The sequence below is a fragment of the Pollachius pollachius genome, assembly GCF_949987615.1.
Source record: "Pollachius pollachius genome assembly, chromosome: 8".
NCBI lineage: Eukaryota > Metazoa > Chordata > Actinopteri > Gadiformes > Gadidae > Pollachius > Pollachius pollachius.
The window spans coordinates 6,008,637-6,032,331 of NC_136941.1; the positions used below are offsets into that span (position 1 = coordinate 6,008,637).

Consider the following 23,695-nt stretch of genomic DNA (forward strand, 5'->3'; position numbering starts at 1 on the left):
CCATTGACCTGCAGCAAGACCCCCGACCCCGACCGGCTCATAAATAACTAATATTGAACCCACTCTAGTTAATAATGTTATAAAAAAAACTGTATGTTTAATAGTGAAGCTTGAGTCTCATCGGATATTTGTGCTGCTAATCAGCGGTTAATTATACATTTGTTTGGACAAACTTGCTAATCATCATTTGTCATTAACCGCCCCGGGTTAGATGTACTTAGTCATTCGACGCAATCAGCGATTCGACACGTAGATGGATCTAATATTAATATGTTATTTAATAAATAAATCAACAGATTAACATGAACATTATTTCTTATGCAATCCTCGATGGAGCCTGCCAAACCACTGCAATACATTCTTTATACATTATAATGTAGTCTAAATAAGACACATTTAACATTCATATCTTTAGCCTCAAAGTCTGAGTCATACTTTAAGGTTCATCTTGTATTTAGCGTCAAAAATGCCCAAGTCAAATAGACGACTTTGGCAGATAGTGGAATGTAGAAAGCACTCTGATTGACTTAGGATATAGCCAATGAGGCACAGTGAATCAGTAGAATCAGATGAGTGGAGTTAGATTAGAAATCACAATTTGGCCAAAATATGACTTCAGCAATTATGTTTGAGGCCAACCAATATTGTGTATTTTTGTCCGTGCCAGTGTGTAGTGTTGCTGAATCCGTTACACTGCCTCTAGTTTCATGTGTGCCCGTCTGCTCCCATATTAGGCCCGCAGGGCACAAGCACCCGTCCGAACGCGGCCTATCCACTGTTGGTCATCTGTACCTGGTGGCTGACTCCGTAGTGCTCGAGCACACAGTGCTCTTGAGTTCCCGGCACAATGGCCTGATTGCATATAAAACAGGCTCCGAATGGCCACCCCGAGGTTTCCAGGGTCCCCTGTCTTGCATTTTCTTGCTGGACTTAACGCTGAAAACCGCTGTCGCCTTCAGCATAGAAAAAAAGGGTGAATACTTTTGTCCAAATCGGATTTCTGGAGTGAGCTAACACCTCGGGGGCGGGCCATGGGTCCCAGGCGGGGGTGTTAATACAGACGACAGAGCCGCCTGGCTGGCTGAAACACCACCGGCCCCCGCTTTCTGGACTCTTACAAGCACAGAATAGGCTTTGGATGTAATTGTTGGGATTTATTAGGCAGGGGCCTGACAGGGGATGGTGGGGGCCTCAGCAAAAGAGGGGAGCCCCTCGACAGATTTTTGTGGACCAATGCCCTCATTAGGAAGGTGGCTGAAAGAGGGATAAGTTGATTGGGAATCAGCAGAGGCGAGGTGAACTGCATGGGATTAGTACTGGTGTACGCCGTTCTTTATAGGGGAGAAGTCTTATTTCCCTGCAGGCTTCACAACACCCGTTTTTAATTCCTTCCAAAGTAGCCTATTTGGAAAACCATTTTTGTGATGAGTGCTTTTAAAGTGACTGCAAATAGCCTCAATTATACACTGCCACATTTGATCCCCACCATCACGGTGACACACACCACCGTGGGCCAACACACACTACTCCACGCTTCAACCCCCCGAGAAGAAAATAAATCCTCCAGCAATCCCGACATTAGCCATACATTCGTTCATGCATGGGCTTTCGAAAGCTATTTCCGTCCGTTGTTCCTATTCATGACAGGAGACAGAGGGAAAAGTACAGTAAAATAAAAAAAAGGAAGCAATGAAAAAGCCCCAGCATGGAAGAAAATTGGATTAAGGTAACAATGGACCGTTTTGCTCAAAGGCCTCGATTCTGAATCACTGTCAGTGGCAATGCCTCTTATAGAACTGTCGGAGATAAGGAGGACACCGGAGTTTCTCCGGGCTCAGTACGCAGCACCGTTTATTTCCCTCAAACGCAAAAAAGGTTGGCTCCGGTTGTCTTCCGCTACACCTAGCGGGCCGCGTTGTCTGGGACTGCAGGAGAATTGGCATTTTGTTTACACTAAACCGCCAAATTAGTAACTTTGCATCCAAATCGTTGGTGGATGCTTTGGTCCTCGACCGATTGGGGGCCAGCTGCCGGTGAGGACAGGACTGAAATTGGATTGGGGGGGTGCAACGGGAGCGAGCCGTGTACTGATCTCACCCGAGCACAACTCTTGCAGCTGCTTTCATCATCATTCTCGCGGGGGGGGGGGGGGGGGATCTCCCAACTCACTGGTTTGTTATACACATTTCCAATTTGCTTTGGCATTAGCAGAGCATCAAGTTTACTGGATCGAACTCCCAGACAACACGGCGGAACCGCACTGCTCTCCCGTGAACGTTGCCTGCACGTGGCAGTGCTGATTAAAACATCGTGTGGTGTGCCCCAGGGGAGACTTCAGGGCTCTCTTAAACCTGCTCACTCAACCTGGTCAGTCTGCCAATAACTCCATCAATATATAGATACGAACCAGAATAATATTTGTCAAGCCACATGTCAATCCATCCAGGGAATTTTCTCTATAAATAATATTCCATGGTCCACTTTTGCATCGCCATGGGAACATCTTGACGCTACCCTCACCGCATGGGAATAAGAAAAAATTGCTGACAGTATTTTTGGGCTTGAATAAGGTCATGTAAAAAAATGGTCTAATGTTAAACTGGCTCGAAGATATGCCCCGCAAATTCTGTAAACTAGGTTTCCGAGGTTAACAACGTGAGTGTTGATGATGCGATTCGTATGCGTGGACATGGCGGTCGACAATGGCAAAATGTACATGATTGAGGTTTAAGTGCACCTGATGACGTTAAGTGGCCGTGATGATGGTTCCAGTCAGTCTCTCGGCACCGTGCTGCCCCCCCCCCCCCCCCCCCCACACACTTCCTCCTTAACAGGCGGCTCGCTATCGGGGCGCGGTGACAGACAGGACGGGACCATCATCATCATTAACTCTTCATCGGTGTCACGCGATGACAGCCTATCCTTTTCTTCAGCGGCGGCCTTGATTATTACAGATGTCGATCCCGATGCTGCGGTATACACCTGTGAAAGTCCCGCTAAAGATCCCCTTAGAGCCATAATGGGTTCTGTGCTTGATAGAGATCCTTTCCCAGTCAGAGTGGTCTCTGTACAAACTCTATACCAACCACCATAATAGAGCCAAAATTGTCTCTTTACGTACTGTATATCGACCACCAAAATGTAGCCAAAATGGGCTATTTATGTATTGTACATTGAACACCATAATAGAGGCAAAGGTTTGCTTTTTATGTCCTCTATACCGACTACCATAATCGAGCCAAAATGGCCTCTAACTAGCCTAAAGTTTATATTTTTCCACTTTCTTTAAGATCTTTAGAGTTTATCTGTTTTAAAAATGGCAGATTGGAGATGGATATGCGAGTCTTGAAAACCATATATATACCAAATTAATTGGATGTTGAAATCCATAAATCCTCATTCGTGGCACATCGCGAAGGACACGCCTATCTTCAGACCATGGCGAATGGAAATATGATTAAAGAGTAAACATAAAAATACTCAAGTAAAGATTGACGTCAGAAATGCATTGAGAGTAAATCATTAATATTAAAACCCAAACTGAATCTTACATCAAACGCTGCCGGTTGAGACAGTGAAGTTCCCAGGATTAAAGCAGCGTACTCAAGTAAAAAGCTGAGATCAGGATAGCAGATATGGAGGATATCATATTTATTCATCTTACACGTCCGGACGGATGCATCAACTTTGAATAATGCAAGGAAATGTTGTGAGTTGTGTTGCATATAAAAATGTGGTCTTTTAAGGTTCGGTAAAGCACTGGGCAATAGGAAAAGAGGTTATGTGAGGTTATATTTTCTAGTTGATCCTGCGTGTGTGTGTGTGTGTGTGTGTGTGTGTGTGTGTGTGTGTGTGTGTGTGTGTGTGCAATACAATTTTTGCAGTAGATCCTTTTAGTTAAGTAACGTTGCTTATGTGTGTGCGTTTACGTACAAATGGGTACACGTGCGAGGATGTTTCTATTGTGTGTGCGTGCGTTTATGTGTGTGCATGCATGTCTCGGTGCATAAGTGTTTGCACGTGCATGTGCGTTAACATGTGTTTGTGTATGCATGTGTATACTTGCGTGCAAGTGCCTGTGGAGGCACACCTCTATGTGTGTGTGTGTGTGTGTGTGTGTGTGACTGTGTGTGTGTGCGCGAGTGTGTGTTATTGTGTTATTGTGTGTGCCTGCAATTTCAGCAGAAAGTGAGGCGGAGGTAGTTTCTAGAGCGCTGCCATCTCCCCTAGACCCTCTCAGCGGCAGGGCTGCTATCTCTGCCAGCCACCGCATGGAAACTGTAAATGATTCTGGGTCAGCCTCCCTTAAAGCGACAGGCGCGCATTGACGCAAATTGGAAAGAGCGGAGAGTGAGTGTTCTCACACTGCCCTCGTCACGCTGGTAGAGTCCCAAGCATCCCACCCTCCTCCCAATCCCTTATCCCACAGGGGGGACACGCCCGCCCGCCCCCCCCCCCAAAAATCAGACTTTAGATGAATCGTCTAAAGTCTTCAAAGTCTCATGTGCGTGTTTCACTCTCTTTCGCTTGGCTTTCATATTCGGACCAGTCATGTTGCTGGAAGCTGGGATCTGTTCTTCTAATTGGCTAACAGCAAACACAAACTCAGCACTGCTCAACTTTTTCCTGTGGGAAAACAAGTTAAAACATCCTGTCGGAACATGGACGTTCTGAGGTAAAAAGTGTCTGAAGGCTTCAAATCAACAAATCAACACTGTGTAGGCTGGCCACTAGAAATACACTCATTAAAACTGCCTTCTGGAAGTTTCATCCACCCGCGCAAATGAGCTCCTCTTCGGTAGAATATCTCTGTCTCTCCCCAGAAATTCATCTTAGAGCGATGAACTGGCTGATCCCAGATCAGTAGTGGTGGAGCAGAGTGCGTATTACCACCACATTACGGATGTCACCACTGTAATTTAAATGGCTGCACTGCAATCACTCAGTGTCCGCACCTCTCTGATTTATTACCTGGTCGTAATCAATTGCACTTAAAGTGTAGAAGATGTAGTGCGTCTCACCTAATGAATTGAATCAAACAGCCCACAGACACCCTGTCATGCATCAAACCGCTTGAACATGAGCGTTGATTAAAATTTCGTCGCCATTCGACTGCATTCAACGTTTTCTATACCATTGAAGTCCTCAAGGTGAGCAATTGACCACGAAAATGACCCAAATCGAATTTCTCATATTCGCATCTCCTACTCATAGTATGCATTGCAATCACCTAGAAGGTATTCTCCTGGTTCCAAAAGACCAGACAGGGGTTAGAGAGCGGCTGTGTGGCGTCAAGGCTCGTCTCTCATCTCTCCTCGCTCGTCACCTGTGACGACGTGAGCAGGGCTGAGGGACAGGACGCGCGTTCCATCAAGGTGCAACATTGTGTTCGGACGCCTCCCGAGCGCCATGTTTGTCAGCCGACAGAGCCGCTCCTGACAGAGCAATCGGCCACCCGGAAGATTGATGCCAGCTCCTTAGAAACCCCCCCCCCCCCCCCCCCCGCTCCTTTACAAAATAAGCTTTACCCCTTCTCCATCTTTTATTCTATTGTTCGCATCCCCTACATTCATCAATACCATGACTGCCTCTTCTACACACACGCGACTTTCCCCTCCCCCGTCCCTCTTTTTGCGTGATTAAACAATCACAGTGGCGGATAGCTTTCTAGCCACGTACCAAGCTATGAATAGAACGACCGGTCCACCCCCTACCACCCCCTTCCCCTCGGCCTGAGTTCTTCCTAACTGCACTCGCGGGGCTATTGTAGTAATTTGATGAAGTGTGGTGGAATGTGCCGTGGTTTGGGCGGCGGGTCCGATCTGCCCTCCTGGCCATGGTGAGTCACATGAAAGGAGATGTATCCCATCCCTGTTCCGTGGCCTGGATGCTATCAGTCCTTTACCTCCCCAGAGGCTCATACACTTCATACAGTTTTTTTGCGCTCTCCACACATGCTAAAGTTCTCTCTCTCTCTCTCTCTCTCTCTCTCTCTCTCTCTCTCTCTCTCTCTCTCTCTCTCTGTGTTCAGTCTTTAAAGAGCTCCCCCGCCGACCCCCCGAAGCCACTTTGACTTCATACCTCTGCTTTAGTTTCTGTTTTTTCGTTTCGTCCTGCGAATAGAAACAGATGATTGGATTGTTGGCATGATTGTGTCTGGTTTCGCACCATGGCAACACGGGGATGATGACAACGATACTGACTCGGCAGGAGATGGATAGCTGGGTCGTCAATGTTCCTCTTCACACTAACTTGGCCTACTTTTTTAATAGGACATATATATCTATGTAGATATATGACCAGATAGATGACTACATAGGTCCCCTGTGGATCAATGAAGTATTCATCTATCTATCTATAGTTAGCTTCTTAATTTCAGTTTGTGATGAGATTAGATTAGTTTAGATAAACAATAATTGATACATAGGGATAGCTATGGGTTTTACTTGTGACTAAATGCATAAAATAATGTATAGATGGGGATGACCTGGAGTCAGTATTTTGTAATATATTTATGCATTTTGTGGGATGCAAAGTGGTTTCGATATGTTTGTGACTTATAACACATCTGCTGTCTATAACACTGAGTGGGTGGAATAAGCGGACATTCAGCAGCTCTCCAATGCAGGAAAGGTGGCCCTTTTAGTATTCTAAAGTACCCACACAACCCCACCAGCACCACCACCACACATACGTCCACCCACTCCTCCACCCCCGCCATGTGTGCAGTGAGCTTGGCTCAAAGGAAGGACTATTCCGGACTGAAAAAGGACCGGGATGAATGGAAGAGCGAGCTGTACAAGTCTCCCGCCGAGCTCCTTCTAACCCTTCTCCATCTGTAGATCTCTTCATCCTCTCTCCATCTCGCGCCTCCCTCAGAACAGCACACAGTGCTAATGGGATGGCACCAGCTCTACGCAGTAATCGGTACAAAAAGAACCAGCAACGGCTAGAAACGTTGTTTTTTTTTGCAAACTGCCGTGACATTGCTGGGTCTTTCTCGGAAATGCCCTGAAAATGGGGCATTCGTAGTCAAGGGTGGATGATAGTATCCATTGGTGTGGTTTGAAAATGGCAAAAACTAGGAAGGTGGGGCCCCGGTGGTTCACCAGGTAGAGCGCGTACCATACAGGCCCAGTCCTGACCGCAGCGAACGGGGTTCGATTCCGGCCCGTGGTCCTTTGCTGCACGTCTTCCCCTCTCTCTCTCCCACACCTTAATGTCTATCTCACTCTGCAATAAAAAGGATAAAACCTTAACAAATAATAATTAATAAATAACAAAAAGAAATACTCATGCGTTATTATGCAAAAAAAGGAAAACCCAAAAATATGCCAACCTACCCAGCTAAATTCTAGCCTGTACCCACTTCGTGATATTCTTCACGAACGACATCTCCCTTGGCAACCCCCGTGGTGTGCCTGAAAGACTGGTAATAAAATATCATAAATGCACGCCGGTATCTCTTCCTGTTAGGCGTGCTGTAATCAGCCTGGCTTTAATTTGGCAAACCTCGGCCTGCTAATTGCCGTTGACGGCTGAAGAGACAGCCTAACTCCACGGGGCTGACGCGTCGGAGGGCCGCGCACGCCTCCGAGACGCCCCGACAGCAAGAACAATCTAGCTTACAAGCTGGGAGTGCGTCTCAAGTCACTCATCTGCAGCGTGAGACACGCTCATCAAAACGGCCGCTGAAAGCGTCGATGCCGCGGTTAGCACGAGCTCGTTAGCAATGGATTCCGTGAAACTGTGTGTGTGTGTGTGTGTGTTTTAAATGTTTTATTTTGCTGTTTGATTGATCATACGCGGGTTCTACGATATGCGTGCCGGCATCTTTGTACAGTATACAGTTTGCGTGCGGATTTGAAAGATAGGGTTTTACGGCCGTGCATTGATGTTACTGATGGGTGCTGTGCTTGCATGTGTGCATCTTGGGAGTGAATATATGAATAGATGAATGCTCAAGCATGTTTATGTAAATATGTAATTTGGTAGGTGGGTATAGCCTACACTTTGTATGCATGAATGTATACAGTCTCCTGTGGGTTTAATGTTAGCGTGTGTGTGGTATGTGGGTGTTCACAACATTGTAGTTAGTTGCGGGGACAAGCAGGTGGTTGGCATGTGCTCAAAGGGCCGGCCTTTTCCTCACATGCAGATGGGATTGTTCAATGAGGGGGCAACTCAACCTTGTTTCATTTTTATTGCTTGTGTTGCATGGCTCTATAAAGGTTCTTTAAAGTAAATCTCAACGACTATAATCTATTACAGTGATTGACAATATACAGAGCAGTTCATATCACAATGTACGGGCAGATCATTGAATGCAGAGACAAACCAATTCATCACAGGAGAAGGAAAAAAAATATCCAAGAAACTTAAAATCCTTAGCTCCTACCTCGGGTAACGTCGAGGATGAAACTTCATGAGTCAACCAATCCCCATGAGGGAACTCAAAGTACTTCATTAAAGGAAAGGTCCGAACATCAATCGAAAAGTAATAGTCCAATATCAACAGAAAATTGTCTTTATGGCAAAGGTCCTTCCTTATAATTTCATTTGTTCCGTTAAATGAGGTTTTAACTTCATCATAAAGTCAATGGTTGCCTTAGCTGGTTATTCTCTCTCTCTCCACATGTTAGCCATCTTGGGGTTTGCTAAACAAGTCCCAAATGCAGGTCTTGCCAAATTAACATGTGATTATTTCCACCTGCTTTCAATGAATCACTTTTCCCAACACAAAGCCACCTCATTAGACAAGAGTGGAAACAAAGCCCAAAACAAAGGTCTGATGCAACATCATACAGAGATAGTGTCAGCTAAAAGCAGGAACAATGTAATATCAACAAACTGAAAAGATTAATCTATTTAATAAAAACACCTTATTACTTTTTCAGTTCAATACCGGCTTTGTGGTATACTTTCTTATTAGGCGGTATACTTTCTTATTCTTATACACAAAATAATATTTGAACATGACTGTATTTTAATTAATTGAATTCTGCCGTGTAGACTTTGTCTCAGAGCACTTTGTGCTAGTAAACTGAGGAACAATGCTAAACCCCGGCTTGTTTACCATTTTTTTATTGTTTCATCCCTTTAAATACCCAACAGCAGGGCACCACCACTGTTTCAAAAGCTCTACGGATTATCTGCATGGCGAAGACGTCTGGCAATTTAAGTGGTAGCCAGCCCCTCTTGGAGAGAACAGGAGTGGGGCCTGGAGCTGTTGTTTGCACACGGACTTGGCACCTTTTCACCGTCTCAAAGCAAACATACTCTTGACGGGCGCCATATTTCTCTGCATCGGCCCGTTGAGAAAAAGGAGCGAGGATTTTAGTTTTTTGGGTCTACAAAGTGGACTAGTTCAAGGAGTTGAACTCAGACTGCGGGAACATTGCGCCAGGTCGGAGTGCCGCCGAACGAAACAGTTGGTGCGCTACCATGGCGACCACAGGCGTTATAGTGAACAAAGGGTCCAGTGCTGCTCCCTGTCGCAGAGGTATTTTTTTTTCATCTCCCAGCTGGCCTTGCGGTGCCGGAAGCACATTCACTGCGAGACAATGGTGTCGCCCCCGGGCTTTGCCTGGCGACCGCGATCCAACGCGGACGTACCATGCGTCACTAGCTACCGGCAGGTCACCTTTCATCCTCCCCCCCCAGCCCCAAACACACACACACACACACACACACACACACACACACACACACACACACACACACAGGGAAACATGCAACTCATCTGTGCTTAGCTCGCCGGGCTAGCTCGCTAGGATAGGTCGGAAGGCTCGCTGGTCATTACTGGCACACACGCCAGCCTGCATGCCACACACATGCTCAGGTACTCCCTCTCTCTCTCTCTCGCTCTCTCTCTCTCTCTCTCACTCTCACTATCACTCTCCCTCGCTGCCTTGACCTCTCTCTTTCGGTGCGTCTCTCCCTTTGTGTGTCCATCTCTTCCTATTTCAGTCTCTCATTCTGCCTCCCGCTCCCATGTCTCTCTGTCGGTCTCGTTATATATCATCCTGCCGGTCTTTTCCTCTCTCTCTCTCCCTCTTCCCATCTCCCTCCCTTTACCGTTTCCCGTCTATCTCTCTCTTCCTCTCCCTGTCTTTCTCACTCTCTCTCTCCCCGTCTTTCTCTCTCTCTCTCTCTCGCCGTCTCTCTCTCTCCCTGTCTCTCTCTCTCTCTCTCTCCCTGTCTCTCTCTCTCTCTCTCACTCTCTCTCTCATCGTGTCATGTATTTCACTTTGCTTGTCATGTGTTTTTTAATAATAAGTATGGCAACGGATGGCATTTCAAAGAAAATAAAAGAGTCCTTCAATCCAAAGGTTACTGTTTACAAAGGTCACTCCTTAGCGGGTCACTATTTTTTAATTGGATTTTGAAGCCGGCATGTTGTTCCAACACTCTGTGTATTCTTGATTTTCCTCTCCAAAGTCTGAGTGTGAAGCGGACATGGACACACTAAATTGGGGAATAAAACCCTCGTACTCCAGGACACAATGGCTCAGGACTGTTTCTTCCCCCAAACCGGAGGAAATTGTCAACAAAAGCTCAGACGGGAAACACCTTTTGTCCGTAGCAGAACAGAAAGACGGTGTCTCACGCAGAGAGGGAGAGAGAAGTAAACTCAGCGGGAGGAAAGAACAAAAGTAATCCAGTCTAAATCTCCGAGCCGGCGGATTGCCTCCCACCCGCGCCTCCGTTCGCCAAGGTCACCTTCAACCACGCACCCTTCGCTGTCGGAGTGGCAAGAAAAGAAAACGACGTGTCGCCATTGAAAGCGGTGACGGCCAGAGGGAGGGTGTGTGTTTGTGTGTGTGCCTGTGTGTGTTTGTGTGTGTGCCTGTGTGTGTTTTTGTGTGTGCCTGTGTGTGTTTGTGTGTGTGTCTGGAGTGACCGCATTGATAAAATAAATTAAAAACAAACTTCCATTGGTGCCAGCTCGGCCCGTGGGCGAGATTGGAACGAGCCGTACCTCCCCCCCGCTCCTCCCTCCCTCCCCCCGCTCCTCCCTCCCCCCGCTCCTCCCTCCCCCCGCTCCTCCCTCCCTCCCCCCGCTCCTCCCTCCCCCCGCTCCTCCCTCCTCCCGCTCCTCCCTCCTCCCTCCTCTCATTTCCCCTCACATCACCTGGTCTTGCCTCATCTCCCCTTCCCTCCCCTCACATAATCACCCTTCCCTCCCATTCCCTCTCCTGCCATTCCCTCCCCTCCCTGACCTCAGCTGACCTCCTCTCCCCCCTCCCCTCCCCTCCCCTCTCCTCCCCCCTCACCTCCCTCTCTTCCCCTCCCCTCCCCTCCCCTCCCCCCTCACCTCCCTCTCTTCCCCTCTCCTCCCCCCCACCTCCCTCTCTTCCCCTCCCCTCCCCTCCCCCCTCACCTCCCTCTCTTCCCCTCTCCTCCCCCCCACCTCCCTCTCTTCCCCTCCCCTCCCCTCCCCTCCCCTCTCCTCCCCCCACCTCCCTCTCTTCCCCTCCCCTCCCCTCTCCTCCCCTCCCCTCTCCTCCCCCCTCGCCTCCCTCTCTTCCCCTCTCCTCCCCCCTTACCTCCCTCTCTTCCCCTCTCCTCCCCCCCTCACCTCCCTCCCCTCCCCTCCCCCCCTCCCTCTCTTCCCCTCTCCTCTCCTCCCCCCCACCTCCCTCTCTTCCCCTCCCCTCCCCTCTCCTCCCCTCCCCTCTCCTTTCCCCCATCTCCCTCTCTTCCCCTCCCCTCCCCTCCCCTCCCCTCTCCCCTCACCTCCCCTCACCTCCCTCAGGTGAGGCTGAGCCCATCTGCCAGCGTCGCGATTCAGCAAACTCACTGGGAAAGGCGAAAAAAAAAATCTAATTAAGAGCTAGATTGAGCAAGTGATCACAGTGTGACAACATAGGAAGTGGGCCAGAAACCGCCGCACACGAATAATGAGGTGGAAATTCTGATTAGTGGCAGAGATAACGGCCTGGTTGTGTGAACAACCAGGCGAATGGGACTGGGCTCAAACAGTCACATAATCCCTTTATTAGGCCCCTTCCTGGACATTTATTCGCACCGATTAATATGTGACGATTGTTCAAAATCGCGTAGGAGGATGTCTTGAAGGCTCACTACAAACATGAGATTCCCAAACTGTTTTTGTCCCATTTTCTCGGGCATGACTTCTCTTGGTGTGATAACGAAAATATCTGGTCTCACGGCTTCAGAGAAGCCTTTTGTAGATTTGATTTCATAATTTTCTTCTTCTTCTTCTTCTTCTTCTTCAAGAATAGTTGTATTGATTTAAATGTTTCTTCCTATGCGGTCGCCTAGGACTGCTTCTCACAGCTTAGAACTTAATGTCTTCAGAAAACTGTATAGGAAATTGCCCAAAAGGTTGGTAGCGCAATATAATTACAAAGTCCTATCCTAGTCTAGGAGTATCCATAAAAAGATTTCCCAGCAGCATATGTATCTTGTACATTAAGAATGGTAGCCTTTGGGGATAACTTGGCAAGGATAGTAAGTTAAAAAGTCTTAATATTACATTCGCTATAGGGTTACTTTTCATTATATCTGTGTGTGTTTCGTGTCCTCCAGTGAACTCTTGGGAAGAAACCTAATGTTATCCCTAAAAGCCCAATAGACAGACATGCTCTATCTCTCACTTTCTCTATTAACTGAAAGTTTCCAAAATGAACAGCGCACTCAAATTGTGTCCTAGAGGATTGAATTAGGGGTTGTACGGTTAAAATGGTGCCCCTATTATCAGCCTGTTATCAGAAGGTGGTAAAAGAGTATTGAGTAGGTACAGTTGATTTGAACCAGTATTTTTTAATTGACGGCCTTTGGCTGAAAATCACCAAAACCTTCACCAAATTAGCCCAGATATGCATATTCATTTCTGAATGTGTGTATAACCTGTGTGTACGTTTTGAGCTTATATATACCATTGCGTTGACTTTGAGCTATGGGCCAATAACAGACATTTCGCCACGATAGATGAGTTAGCTTTTTCCTTTCCAAAACACAAGTGTCCTCAGGCGCCCCGGGCGTTGTCTCATTTTATTAGCAACAGAATATTACTCAGCCAAGCGTTAATATCACTACCGATTGATATTCTTACAAAACTGAGGAATCACATAAAGCAGGGGTTCTCAAAGTTTTGACAGCTGCGGGCCAATTTAGGAACCCAAAATTTAGCTGAGGGCCGCCAAAGGAAAAAAAATCAGGCGGGAAACTCTGTCAGCATCCCAGTGGTGAAAAAAACATTGCACCGTGGACCTCTGGGAGTGAGGTCAAGTGAGGTTTAAATCACAAAACTGAGGTTCATCATTTCAAAGTAATGTACAGTCGGATTAAAACTAACAAATGTAACAGGATTTAATTGAAAGCTAGAGAGAGTCGACTTTTCTCTTTATATTTATTTATTTTTGTTTAAATTAATATTGATATAATAATATAAAAAAAAAATTAAAATCTTTTTTATTTTTTTTAACTTACATCTGTATGTCATTGCGGGCCGCCAGGAATGTTTCTGCGGGTCGTCATTGGCCCGCGGGCCGCACTTTGAGAACCAATGGCATAAAGGAACTGACAGATTGCTTCACGCTTGAATTACTAATTGATTTTGAGTGTGTGCCCAATCAGACTTTATTTTCTCTTAATAACGATGCGCCATAAGGCCTCTTCTCCCTCTAATGGAAAAGAAAATGGATACCATAAACCAACAGGCATATGGAGAGAAATTGTTTTTGTTTGTGATGCTAAAGTGCCATTACGACCAATATATCATTAAACCCAGTCTCTCCTCTGTCTATACATCTTGCTGGACACTTCCATTTTGGGATATCACCATTGGGTGAAATGGCTTGTAATGAGTATTCAGCCTCACAGCTGGTGGTAGAAGTAAGGGCCGTCCCACATTGCAATGCTATTTTGTTAACCATGCAATAGTTACAATCATTCCAGCTAACGACACTACCCATGTGAACTAGACTGTAAACAGAGCTTCAAAAGTTCCTTCAGTCATTTAGGTCATGATAATAACATGCATAACTATAGGCTTTCATGCATCTTCTTTACAGGCACATTAATTCTGAATTACGCATGCAAAACCATTTCCAAGGACTTGAAAGGCATTTCTGCATACATTACGATCTTTGCAGTGACACGCTGCATGTGTCAAGCCATATCAAAAACGAAGGGTTTCAAGCTAAATGTTTGCAGTGCACATAAAACCTGCCCTTGTTGTGTGAGCGGAGTGAGTTGCGTCATAAATGCTAGTTTGTAAACAGACGATTAATTTTTTTCTTTTCATTCATCTAATCATCTTTTTTTAGATGCCCTATTTTCAAAGCAACGGTCATATTTTAAACATACTCGCGGAGATGATTCATGGAATATTAAACACTCGTTCCATCGACCCCCCGTTCGGATTCGGTACACATGGAAACATGCGTCTCGCTGGGACAGACGTGCGCAGTAATGTTCTGCCGACCGTCGTCCTCAGCAGGGAGATCGACGCAGGAATTTATGACGTCTGTCAGGTTTTACCGCCCCCCCCCCCCCCCATTCCTTCCCTGACATTGGCATTTTAAGCAGACTATGGAAGAAGAAGAAGAAGAAGAAGAAGAAGAAGAAGAAGAAGAAGAAGAAGAAGAAGAAGAAGAAGAAGAGAGCAGGATGTTTTACAGGGTTGGCTGTTTGAGGTCCCGGGCGTGTAAAACACATCTGGACAATACGGATAATGATAATCTTGATAATAAATCTTAACAGTAAGTCATGAGTCGTCCATGTGGCAGACATAATGACATTGTTCGCGGGTTGAGGGGTGTTTGTTAGGTTCAGTGCAATCATAATAATTATCGATAACAACATCTGTAAACAGTAATCAAAGTCGTGAGCCTTCGTCGGAGTGCTCCTGTTTATTTCAGCCAGGTTCAACCAGGCGATAACACACCACTGCAGTAAGTGAGGGGTTCCATTCCCCAGCGGAGCCCCCCCTGGCTGAGAACGACCGCAGGCTCCGGTGCTCCTGGTGCAGTAAAGGCTGAATGAAACCTCATGGAGCTGTGGGCTAATTGTCTTGGACGAAAGCTTCCACCAAAACGGCCTACAACAATACAATCAGAGAGGAAGGTGTCCGGCTGCGTCCCTGGCACCGGCTGCCGGGTGAGCTACCAGCGGAAATAATGATTCACACTCGACCAGGGACTCTGTTCCCCTCCAACCCAACCTTGTATCCAAGGTCCCGGGTGTCAGCCGCCCTTCTAATTAAAGTGCTGTTGCAAAAGCAATCTCCTTCTCCCCGTGAGTTGGGCATGGAGCTGGCTGGCCCTTCCTTGACGAGGCCTAGCCCTCTACATAATGCACAGGCTTTCAAATAAAAGATTTCTCCCCGAAAATTCGCAGTGGCCCACGCAAACAGGTGAGACACATGCGCACGCACGGACACAAACGCCCATGCCCACACACACACACACCCACAGACATACACGCACACGCGCACACATTTCCACTACCTTCAGAACACACAGCATTATTTACGCATAAACACACACACACACACACACACACTTTCACATCGGTTGTTGCAAAACCTCAACTCTGCAATGGTCTCTGAAAAGACACACACATACACACACACACACATAAACTGTGCACATCATAAGTGTGATTTGTATGTGGCAAGTCACCCTAGCACCATTGGCTGTATCAATCACGCACAGCAGTTAGTCAAGTTAGCTGCTGAGGCTTTCTCAAAAGATCTCTCAGCAGTTCTTACTTTTGTATCCCCGTTAGTTGACATTGAGAGCCATTATCGTTGTAAAATTGAGAAGAGCCAAGGCTTCCTCTTTTAGCTCTCAAGTACTCTATTGTGGCGATGGAAAGGGGTAAAATGAACGGACACCAAAGAACGAGAGTTTAATTTCAGGCGTAAAAGGTTGCTGTCCACTCGGCCTATCAGCCACAAACGGAACATTTGAAGGAAGATGGAGAAAGAGAGAGCCAGAGTGGAAAAGATGAGTCTTGGATGATCCGATTTCTTAACGGGACAGCTATAAATACTTGGCTTACTAACCACCATCACGGATCACGATTCATCATCTGCATCACTGGAAGGGCGAGGCCGCCCTGCGGTTTGAGGAGGCTGTCTCTCCCCTCGCTTTGGAGAAGGTCTGTAGATCAGAGCGGCTGAACTCGTGTCCACGTCTCAAGCAGGACAGCGCTCAGCTTTTCCTTTTCTGAAAATTCTGGAGGTTTGCTCGTCATTTTGGTTTGGAAGTTTATTGTTGGGACAGCAAGCTTGGGCGGGATCCCAGCTCAACGAAATGGCCCTGAGTATTGGCTTTGTTCATTGAAGGATAGTTGCCACACACACACACACACACACACACACACACACACACACACACACACACACACACACAGAAAATAAGTCAATATTTAATGTAATGTTCAGGGATTTTGAAGTCTTGTTTTCCAATAACCTTGCAAAAGCAATTTCATAATAATTCAGACATTAAAAAAAGGTTTCAACAGCCTTTTAAAATCTTGAAAGCGCTACGCATGAAAATGTGAAACTAATAGTGATTACCATAAGTGCATCCATTTGTAATGATGTTTTCTGTATGAAAACACTTTCTTGTGTCATTTCTATTACAGTGTCTACATTATCACTTTATAACGCCACTCTCTCAATCTCTCCTTACTCTGTTCCTCAAACATGTTGATGTGAATCCTTTGGAAGAGGCTTAGTCATACTACTTAAACCAGAGGATTCCAGAGCTTTGTAATGCTCCCGAAAGGTAGCTTATAATAAGCTATCTCATGGTTAATTGTGATTATTTTTCTGTGACAAAACACAGTTTCATTAATGCAACACCCCGGGGAGCATCTCATTAATCGGGACCACAAATTACCCTTCTTTGTCGTTTTAAGAAGTGTGTCATTAAGGAGAATGCAAGAGTAATGCACCTTCTTTAAGCATGTGGACCCTGGGCTTCAGACACAGAACCTACAGCATGGAGGCAAACACTAGAATGGGCTTAGAGCAAGTAAAGGTTGCACAACTCAAAGTCACAACCCTCAGCTGGACTCTGCATAACATCATTCCTTACCACTCTCCTCCCTTACTCTACTCAAAAACACCCCTCTTGCTTATTTTATGTTTGTACGCCGTGGCACTTAAAAATAGTAATTATCCTTGTGTAGCATCTTAACTTACTGATCTTTGTACTGGCACACATCCTCACTGTACCGACAGCGATATATTGTTGTTTGTCTTTCTTCTGACAAATGCACCTATTTGTAAGTCGGCTTGGATTGAAAAGCTTCTTCTAAATGCTCTATATGTATATTCAAATGTAGACTAGACAACCGTGCTCTGACTTCATCTGACTATGTTTATTATGATCAAGTCTCATTATTGCTTTTTTATTCATTCCAATATCATCCGATCCATACCGGTGAACAATTTCCAGTCTTCAAGGTGAAACTAGCATCAGTGTGTCTACCGTTAACACCACCACCGACATCTTTTGTTTGACACCCCCCCAGCCCTGGAGCACTATTAAGACTGGAGCCTATTATTATGTCTGCCGTCAATAATGCTCTGACCTTGTCAACGCTGCGCTATGACTGCATCCATCACCGCTCATGGCTCAATTAAGCTGCCTTCGCAAACAATCATTGTTGTTCACCGGCTTAATGGCGCTTCACAACTGACATCAAATTAAGGCTCAGGTGAATCATAAAAACCTGGCAACCTAATCAAGCAAACCAGCCAGCAAAAGGTTATCGTATGGAAATATAAAAGATAAAAGGTTACCAATGACTGTTCCTTCTGTTCGTGCAGTCCTTTTTGTAGCTCATGGCTACGCTCATCAGCGTCACTGTGTTAACATGTCTGCTAAAGTCACCCTTGACAAATTTAGGGAGAGGAATAACCAAACGGAGAGAGGCTTATCTGTGCCTAATTCACAGCAAGTTGCTTCCCAAATCAGCCCAAGGCATGGTCTTATATTGTGCCAGCAAGGACAATTCAGATGAACCCCACACAATAATGAGCTCGGTCATTTTCAGAATTGATTGTGTTGTATCGTCCCAAAGACCATCCAAGGGCATTTGAATCAATCGCTGTAAGCCTATCCGACAAACCAGTGCTAGCCTAGATCGCCCCCGGCAACACGATAGAGAGACCGCCACGATGACAAACACCATCAAGGTTAATAAGGGCTCAAATCTAGTGGAAAAAAACACTTGCCGTGAATACATCCATTACAGACAGGCGTTTGTACTACAGGTGAGGATGTGCGATATGGTATTCAAGTCACACGGTATCCCAGGCTGAGATTATGTAGGCATTTCGCCCCCTCCCATCAACGCGATGCATAATCAAATTGCCCTTTGAGAATCATGATGACTTTTGAGTCTAGGAGAGATAATGCAGGATATGATGACCAGCTAAACTTGCCCTGACCTTGTCTCTCTCGGTCTTATCAATACTGGGATTGGATATGCATCTCTTAATATCAAAGATAAGTGCCGGTTGCTGTTTGACAGGCGAAAGCCCAGAGGGCGGAATGAGTTCAAACGTTTTCCCTGTGTCTGACCTACATTTTAAGAAATTATTTCTTTAGTCATAGCCTGAGTTACAAAAGTTCTGAAGCAGGGTTTTATTTCAAAAGAAATGCTTGAACACCGATCAGGAGAATAATCCTCACCAGTCTTTGAATCTGCAACAGCGAATGATTGAATGGGACTTTTTGGGTTGGATTTCTAACAGTTGTCATCATCTTCTTCTTCCCCTTGCCGCCCTCCTTTCCCATCAGTCCGATGTCCGCTCTGAGGCCAGGTTCCTCCCCGGCGCACCCCATCTGGATCCTGCTGGCCGTGGCGCACCTGGCCGTGGACCTCTCCGCCTGCAGCCCCCTCAGCCCGGCCCTGGGGCTCAAGCTCCAGCACAAAACGGCGCCCCGCTCCCGGCCCCGCTGGCAGCCCCTCTGGGACACCCCCAACATGCTCCACTGGAGGACTGTGAGCCCCCTGGCCCGGCGGCTGCTCAGCCCCGTCTCCCCACCCCATGATGGCAGGGCCGGCCTGGGCTCCAAGGTCAGAGTTCAGAGGCATAGAAAACCGCTACGCCGTTTGGGCCCAGCGGCGTGCAAGGACTGCGATTGGATATACTCTCAGGCTGCCGATTCGCCGGTGCCATTGGCCGGCGCTGACGCCGCCGCAGCAGTTGCGTTGTCCCGCGGTGGCAAGCGGGACAAATTGAGGTTGTTGCCGCGGATGAGGAGGCAGCTCATGTGGGAAAGTCCAGACAATGTGCCGGAGGGATGGACCACCACCCCGGCAGGATTTATCGACTGGGGACCCACGGGGCCACCGGTCGATACCCCAGATGAGGAAGGCAAACCCGGGCCCAACTTGACCCTGTCCACCAAGGCCTTGAGCACCACCACGGTGGCCAGCACCACCACCACCAGTACCACCAAGGTTCCCATTTGGACTAGCCCCGTGGCGACCACACCGCAGAGCAAGAAGCAGAACACTACCAAGGCGGCGGTCAGCTTGGGCGATACCAAACCACCAAAGCCATACGGGGAAACACCAGGTAAGCGCGTGTAGATAATGTTTCAGCAGTCTGAGTCTGAGTTAATACCAGAGTTTAAGGCAGATGGATTCAGTTGCAGTTATTGGGTAAGCATAATCAGTTAATGATTTGTTGCTGCTTTCCGCTATTTTCTGAGAAGTTGAGTTCACTCACCTTGGCTTCCCAGAGTCATCTTGTTGCCCCTGCAGTTAGAACTCATCCCTAGGGGGAAAAGGGTTTCTCCCCTATTCCCAAAGAGTCTTCCCCAAGGTTTGTCGGTTGATACGCTTGTCAGTTGTTATTCTCTTTAGTCTGGGATTTATGCCACCTTTCCTGGTTTCCTGTTGTTCGCGGAGCCCTTCACTTCTAATGCAAGGCATCATTATCTTATCACCTGTATGTCAGAAACCCTGAGCAGAAATACGTGTTCCATTATAACTAAAAGACAGAAAAAAGACCGATAGCTAACAGAGCATGCCATTATCTTCCATTGGGCTTTGTGATCAAGGTAGGATTCAATATTTGCACAATGTCAAATCACTGCTTTATTAACTTATGTTATAAGACCATAGTCATTCTGGAATAAGGGTACCAAGTTCATTACCCAGGGGCCATGACAGTTTGACAGGTAATTATAATTTTGCCAGTACCAATCAAAATACACACAAGAAGAAAAACAAATCCCTCCCGTCCAAGCTCAGGCACGCTTCCAATTTACCAGGACTATTTTGAGTTCATTTTTCGTAAAGTGGCATTAGCAGGCAAACCCATAATGCAGTACATCCTTGGACACGTTAAGGCTTTCTAAAGTGTGACACATGTGGTTGAAATATGCAGCACTAACTAGGATTTACAGTTTCATTAAGTCGATGGGAAGGGCGGCTTCCTAAATGACCCGTGCCGACATCCATAAAGGCCTCAGTCATGTTTAACGGTGTATGGGATTGCATCGTGCCCAGTGGCTCTTATCTCATAAATGTTATACAATTAGAGCATGAAGTGCGGAGGACAATTAGGGGTCTTCAGTGAGCCACAAGAAGAACCACTTAAACCAGTACCACGCAAAACATCTTCAGTTAGTGACTGCCGTACAAGGTACTGCAGACCACTCTCCTTCCTCAGCCTCAGTCCCCCACCCAGCAGCTTGAGTGCATCTCCACTGCAAAGGGGGAAAGATAGATAAAGATATTGTGTCGATATTTCTGAACACGTATGTATGAGAAAGAAATCCACTACAGCCGATACTTTAACAATCGATGTTCTCTTTCAAATTAAAACATATGGGGAGATCTGTACCCAATGACCCGCTGTTTGTCACTACACCCTTAAAAAAACAAAAAATGTTAGAACTGTTGTTGAAATCTGTGCTACGTGTCTTTAATAACCTGGGACAACGCACAGCCTGCCAAGCAATACGTAGTTTGGTTGTTTAGTCTTCATTATGGTTAATGCTCGTTTGGGATCTTCATCTGGTCTACTCAACAGAACAAGTGCACTCGCTCTCACAATCTGGCTGCTTTCATATCCAGAGTAGGCCGACTCCTCAGTGAGCTGATTGTTTCTCAATAAGTTGATTCTGAAAAGGTCCATGTCTTCACTGAGCAGCGTTTGCTAAATTAACTAAGCACAGCTAAATTAATTCACTTCAACTGTGCTCAGAGTATGACTGAACGAAAGGTTAAGTAAGCATGCCAATATTTCGACTGAGAAAGTTTTGACACAAATCGTTTGTCGACATGAAGGCCAGACAAACATTTGACGAGATAGGATTAATGATGTTCTGTGAGGCGTGCTGATGATGTGATGGAGGCAGGCCCCTGAGGTTTGAGTTTTGAGCTTTTTTCGTTGTGGTGCTGTCAGAGTTGTCTGGTGGTAATTTGGTTTGTAATGATTTAAAACCTTTGGTTGGGTCAATGTATCCGTCCTTTCAAGGGTTCAGAATATTGTCGAATCAAATTTTGAAATGTTCGGGCCGTTTGTGAAGTATCACATCATTTGGTCATAATGCAGCGATGCATAGCTGCCATGAATGAAAGGCTGCATGTCTGTAGAGATAACAGCTGACCAACAGCTGAGCATTGATTGGTCGATATTACTTTTGGCCATGGTTCTCGATTACAAATCCCAAACCACTGAGTGCAACTGAACCAGTGTGTTTCACAATAAAAGCAAATAAAAGCACAGCTATGCCAAATGCAAATCACCAAAGCTGAATGTCCAATTGGACATGTACGATTCACCAAAACAGTGTGTGTGTGGGTGTGTTAGAGCATGCCCAGGTGTGTGTATTTGTGTGTGAGTTTGTGGCTGAGTGCGTGCGTGCGTGTGTGCGTGTGTGTGTTCGTACTTTCTGACTCTTGACGGAGATGTGCAGCAGATTTAGCATGTATAATTTATCTTGGTCGAACAAGGCCCATCTAATCCTTCCTGGGCTCACCCTCACTTTGATTTCCAGCACGGATATCGAGGTTGGAAGTCTGGTTGAGACGTATGGGTCTTCATAGATCACATGCAGTGTACCGTCAAAACGCAGTTAAATGCAACACAGCATTCACGTTTTTTGTTAATTTACAGTTCAAAATGTGGTTTCATGTGACTGATTAGTTATCTGCGACTTATCGCTTGGGGAGGTTGATGTAAGGACAAATTCAACAACAAACATGATAGAATACACAGTAAGAAAAATGCTAATGACAGCTACTGACAGCTGACTGAGAGTCTCTCCAGTAGTTCCTAATGCAATGCATAAAAAGTCAAAGAGTCAACACCACAAGTCAAACTGTATATTTCACTCATATTTGAATCGGTGATGCCATATTGTCATTTACCCCTGAAGAGGTTATTCTAGCATTTATTTGATTTGACAGGGAGCTTGAGTGAGAGGCCACAAGATTTGTTTTGATTTCAAAGATTTGTTTCTCTTTAGAATATAGCTAAGCTAAACTAAGTTTAGGCCTATGCAATGGAAATACCCAAATGGGTTCACTCAAGTCCATGTGGTTGGTATTTCTGGTAATATTTTAAATATATACTTCCCCTACATGGATATTTACCCCTTCTTTATCTATGTCAATCTCCCCATCTGTCTGTCGATTCAAATGGAGGATTAACAACAATGTACTTTGGAATATGTGTGCATGCATTTGTGTGTGTGTGTGTGTGTGTGTGTGTGTGTGTGTGTGTGTGTGTGTGTGTGTGTGTGTGAGAGAGTCTATATTTGTTTAAGTATAATTAAAAACACAACTGAGGACAGCAAGTTATTGCCCTCGCTACAGTCAAATACAACAATGATTAAATGTATTGAAAATATAAACTCAGTGGCCTTTTTATTAAGTAAACCTTTCCAAGATGTTCCACCCATAACAGCCTTTAGTCTTCATGGTATGGATTCAGCAAGAGGCTGGCGTCGTTCTGTTGAAAACAATGTTTTTCTAAAGCCCACAGCACACTGCTCATAGATTTCGGTTCATATCTGTAGCCCGACCAAGAAAACAAACTGAATCCAATTGCTTTAAAGGACCAAAAGCACGCGAAGCGTGAATGTAGCTGGGCTGTTATTGTTATTATTATAAGTTATTTAGGAGTCCAGTCTATCTCGGACGCTGTTTTAACATTCTGAAACATCTTTCCAGAAACACAGCTGTGTGCTTTGGCTACAGTCGTTCGTATCCGATTCAATGGTTTTGATGTGCTTGTTTTCTTCACCGCAGTCCTCCAAGAGGGATAAAAAAATGTGTGGATTAATCACCAGTGATAAATCCTGGCTATTCAGGTGATGGCTAATTCAGGGTCTGACAAGGGTGGTCCGATGACGGGGGTCTTTACGACCGTGAGGTGGGCATAAGTTAATCAGTGGAGCTGGGCCCTCCACATCAGAAGGGGGGGAGGGGGGAACGGTGAGGGAGCAGGGCCCTTCTGGTTAGCTTTTGTAGAAAAGTTCCCCTCTGCCTTCACAACACATTAACCTGTGTCTCTCTCCCCCTCTGTCTCCCACGAAGGGCCCTTAGCCAGGATATAATTACTACGCAGTCAGCAGTGCGCTTTATTGTTAGGGAAATAAAAACCTGGTGCTCAAGGGGAGGTCTGCCTCTCTCTCTCTCTCTCTCTCTCTCTCTCTCTCTCTCTCTCTCTCTCTCTCTC

At 46.0% G+C, this 23,695-nt stretch overlaps 1 protein-coding gene across 1 annotated transcript in view; it reads left to right on the top strand.

Annotated features, from left to right (window-relative positions):
* Positions 1-23,695, top strand: part of ajap1 (adherens junctions associated protein 1) — a gene marked incomplete at both ends in the record, with an annotated part of 42,830 nt that overhangs the window by 8,924 nt on the left and 10,211 nt on the right. Inside the window, one exon of the mRNA XM_079742527.1 lies at positions 18,792-19,576. Within this exon, the coding sequence (XP_079598653.1) occupies positions 18,792-19,576 (785 nt within the window). The remainder of the gene's footprint in view (positions 1-18,791; positions 19,577-23,695) is intronic.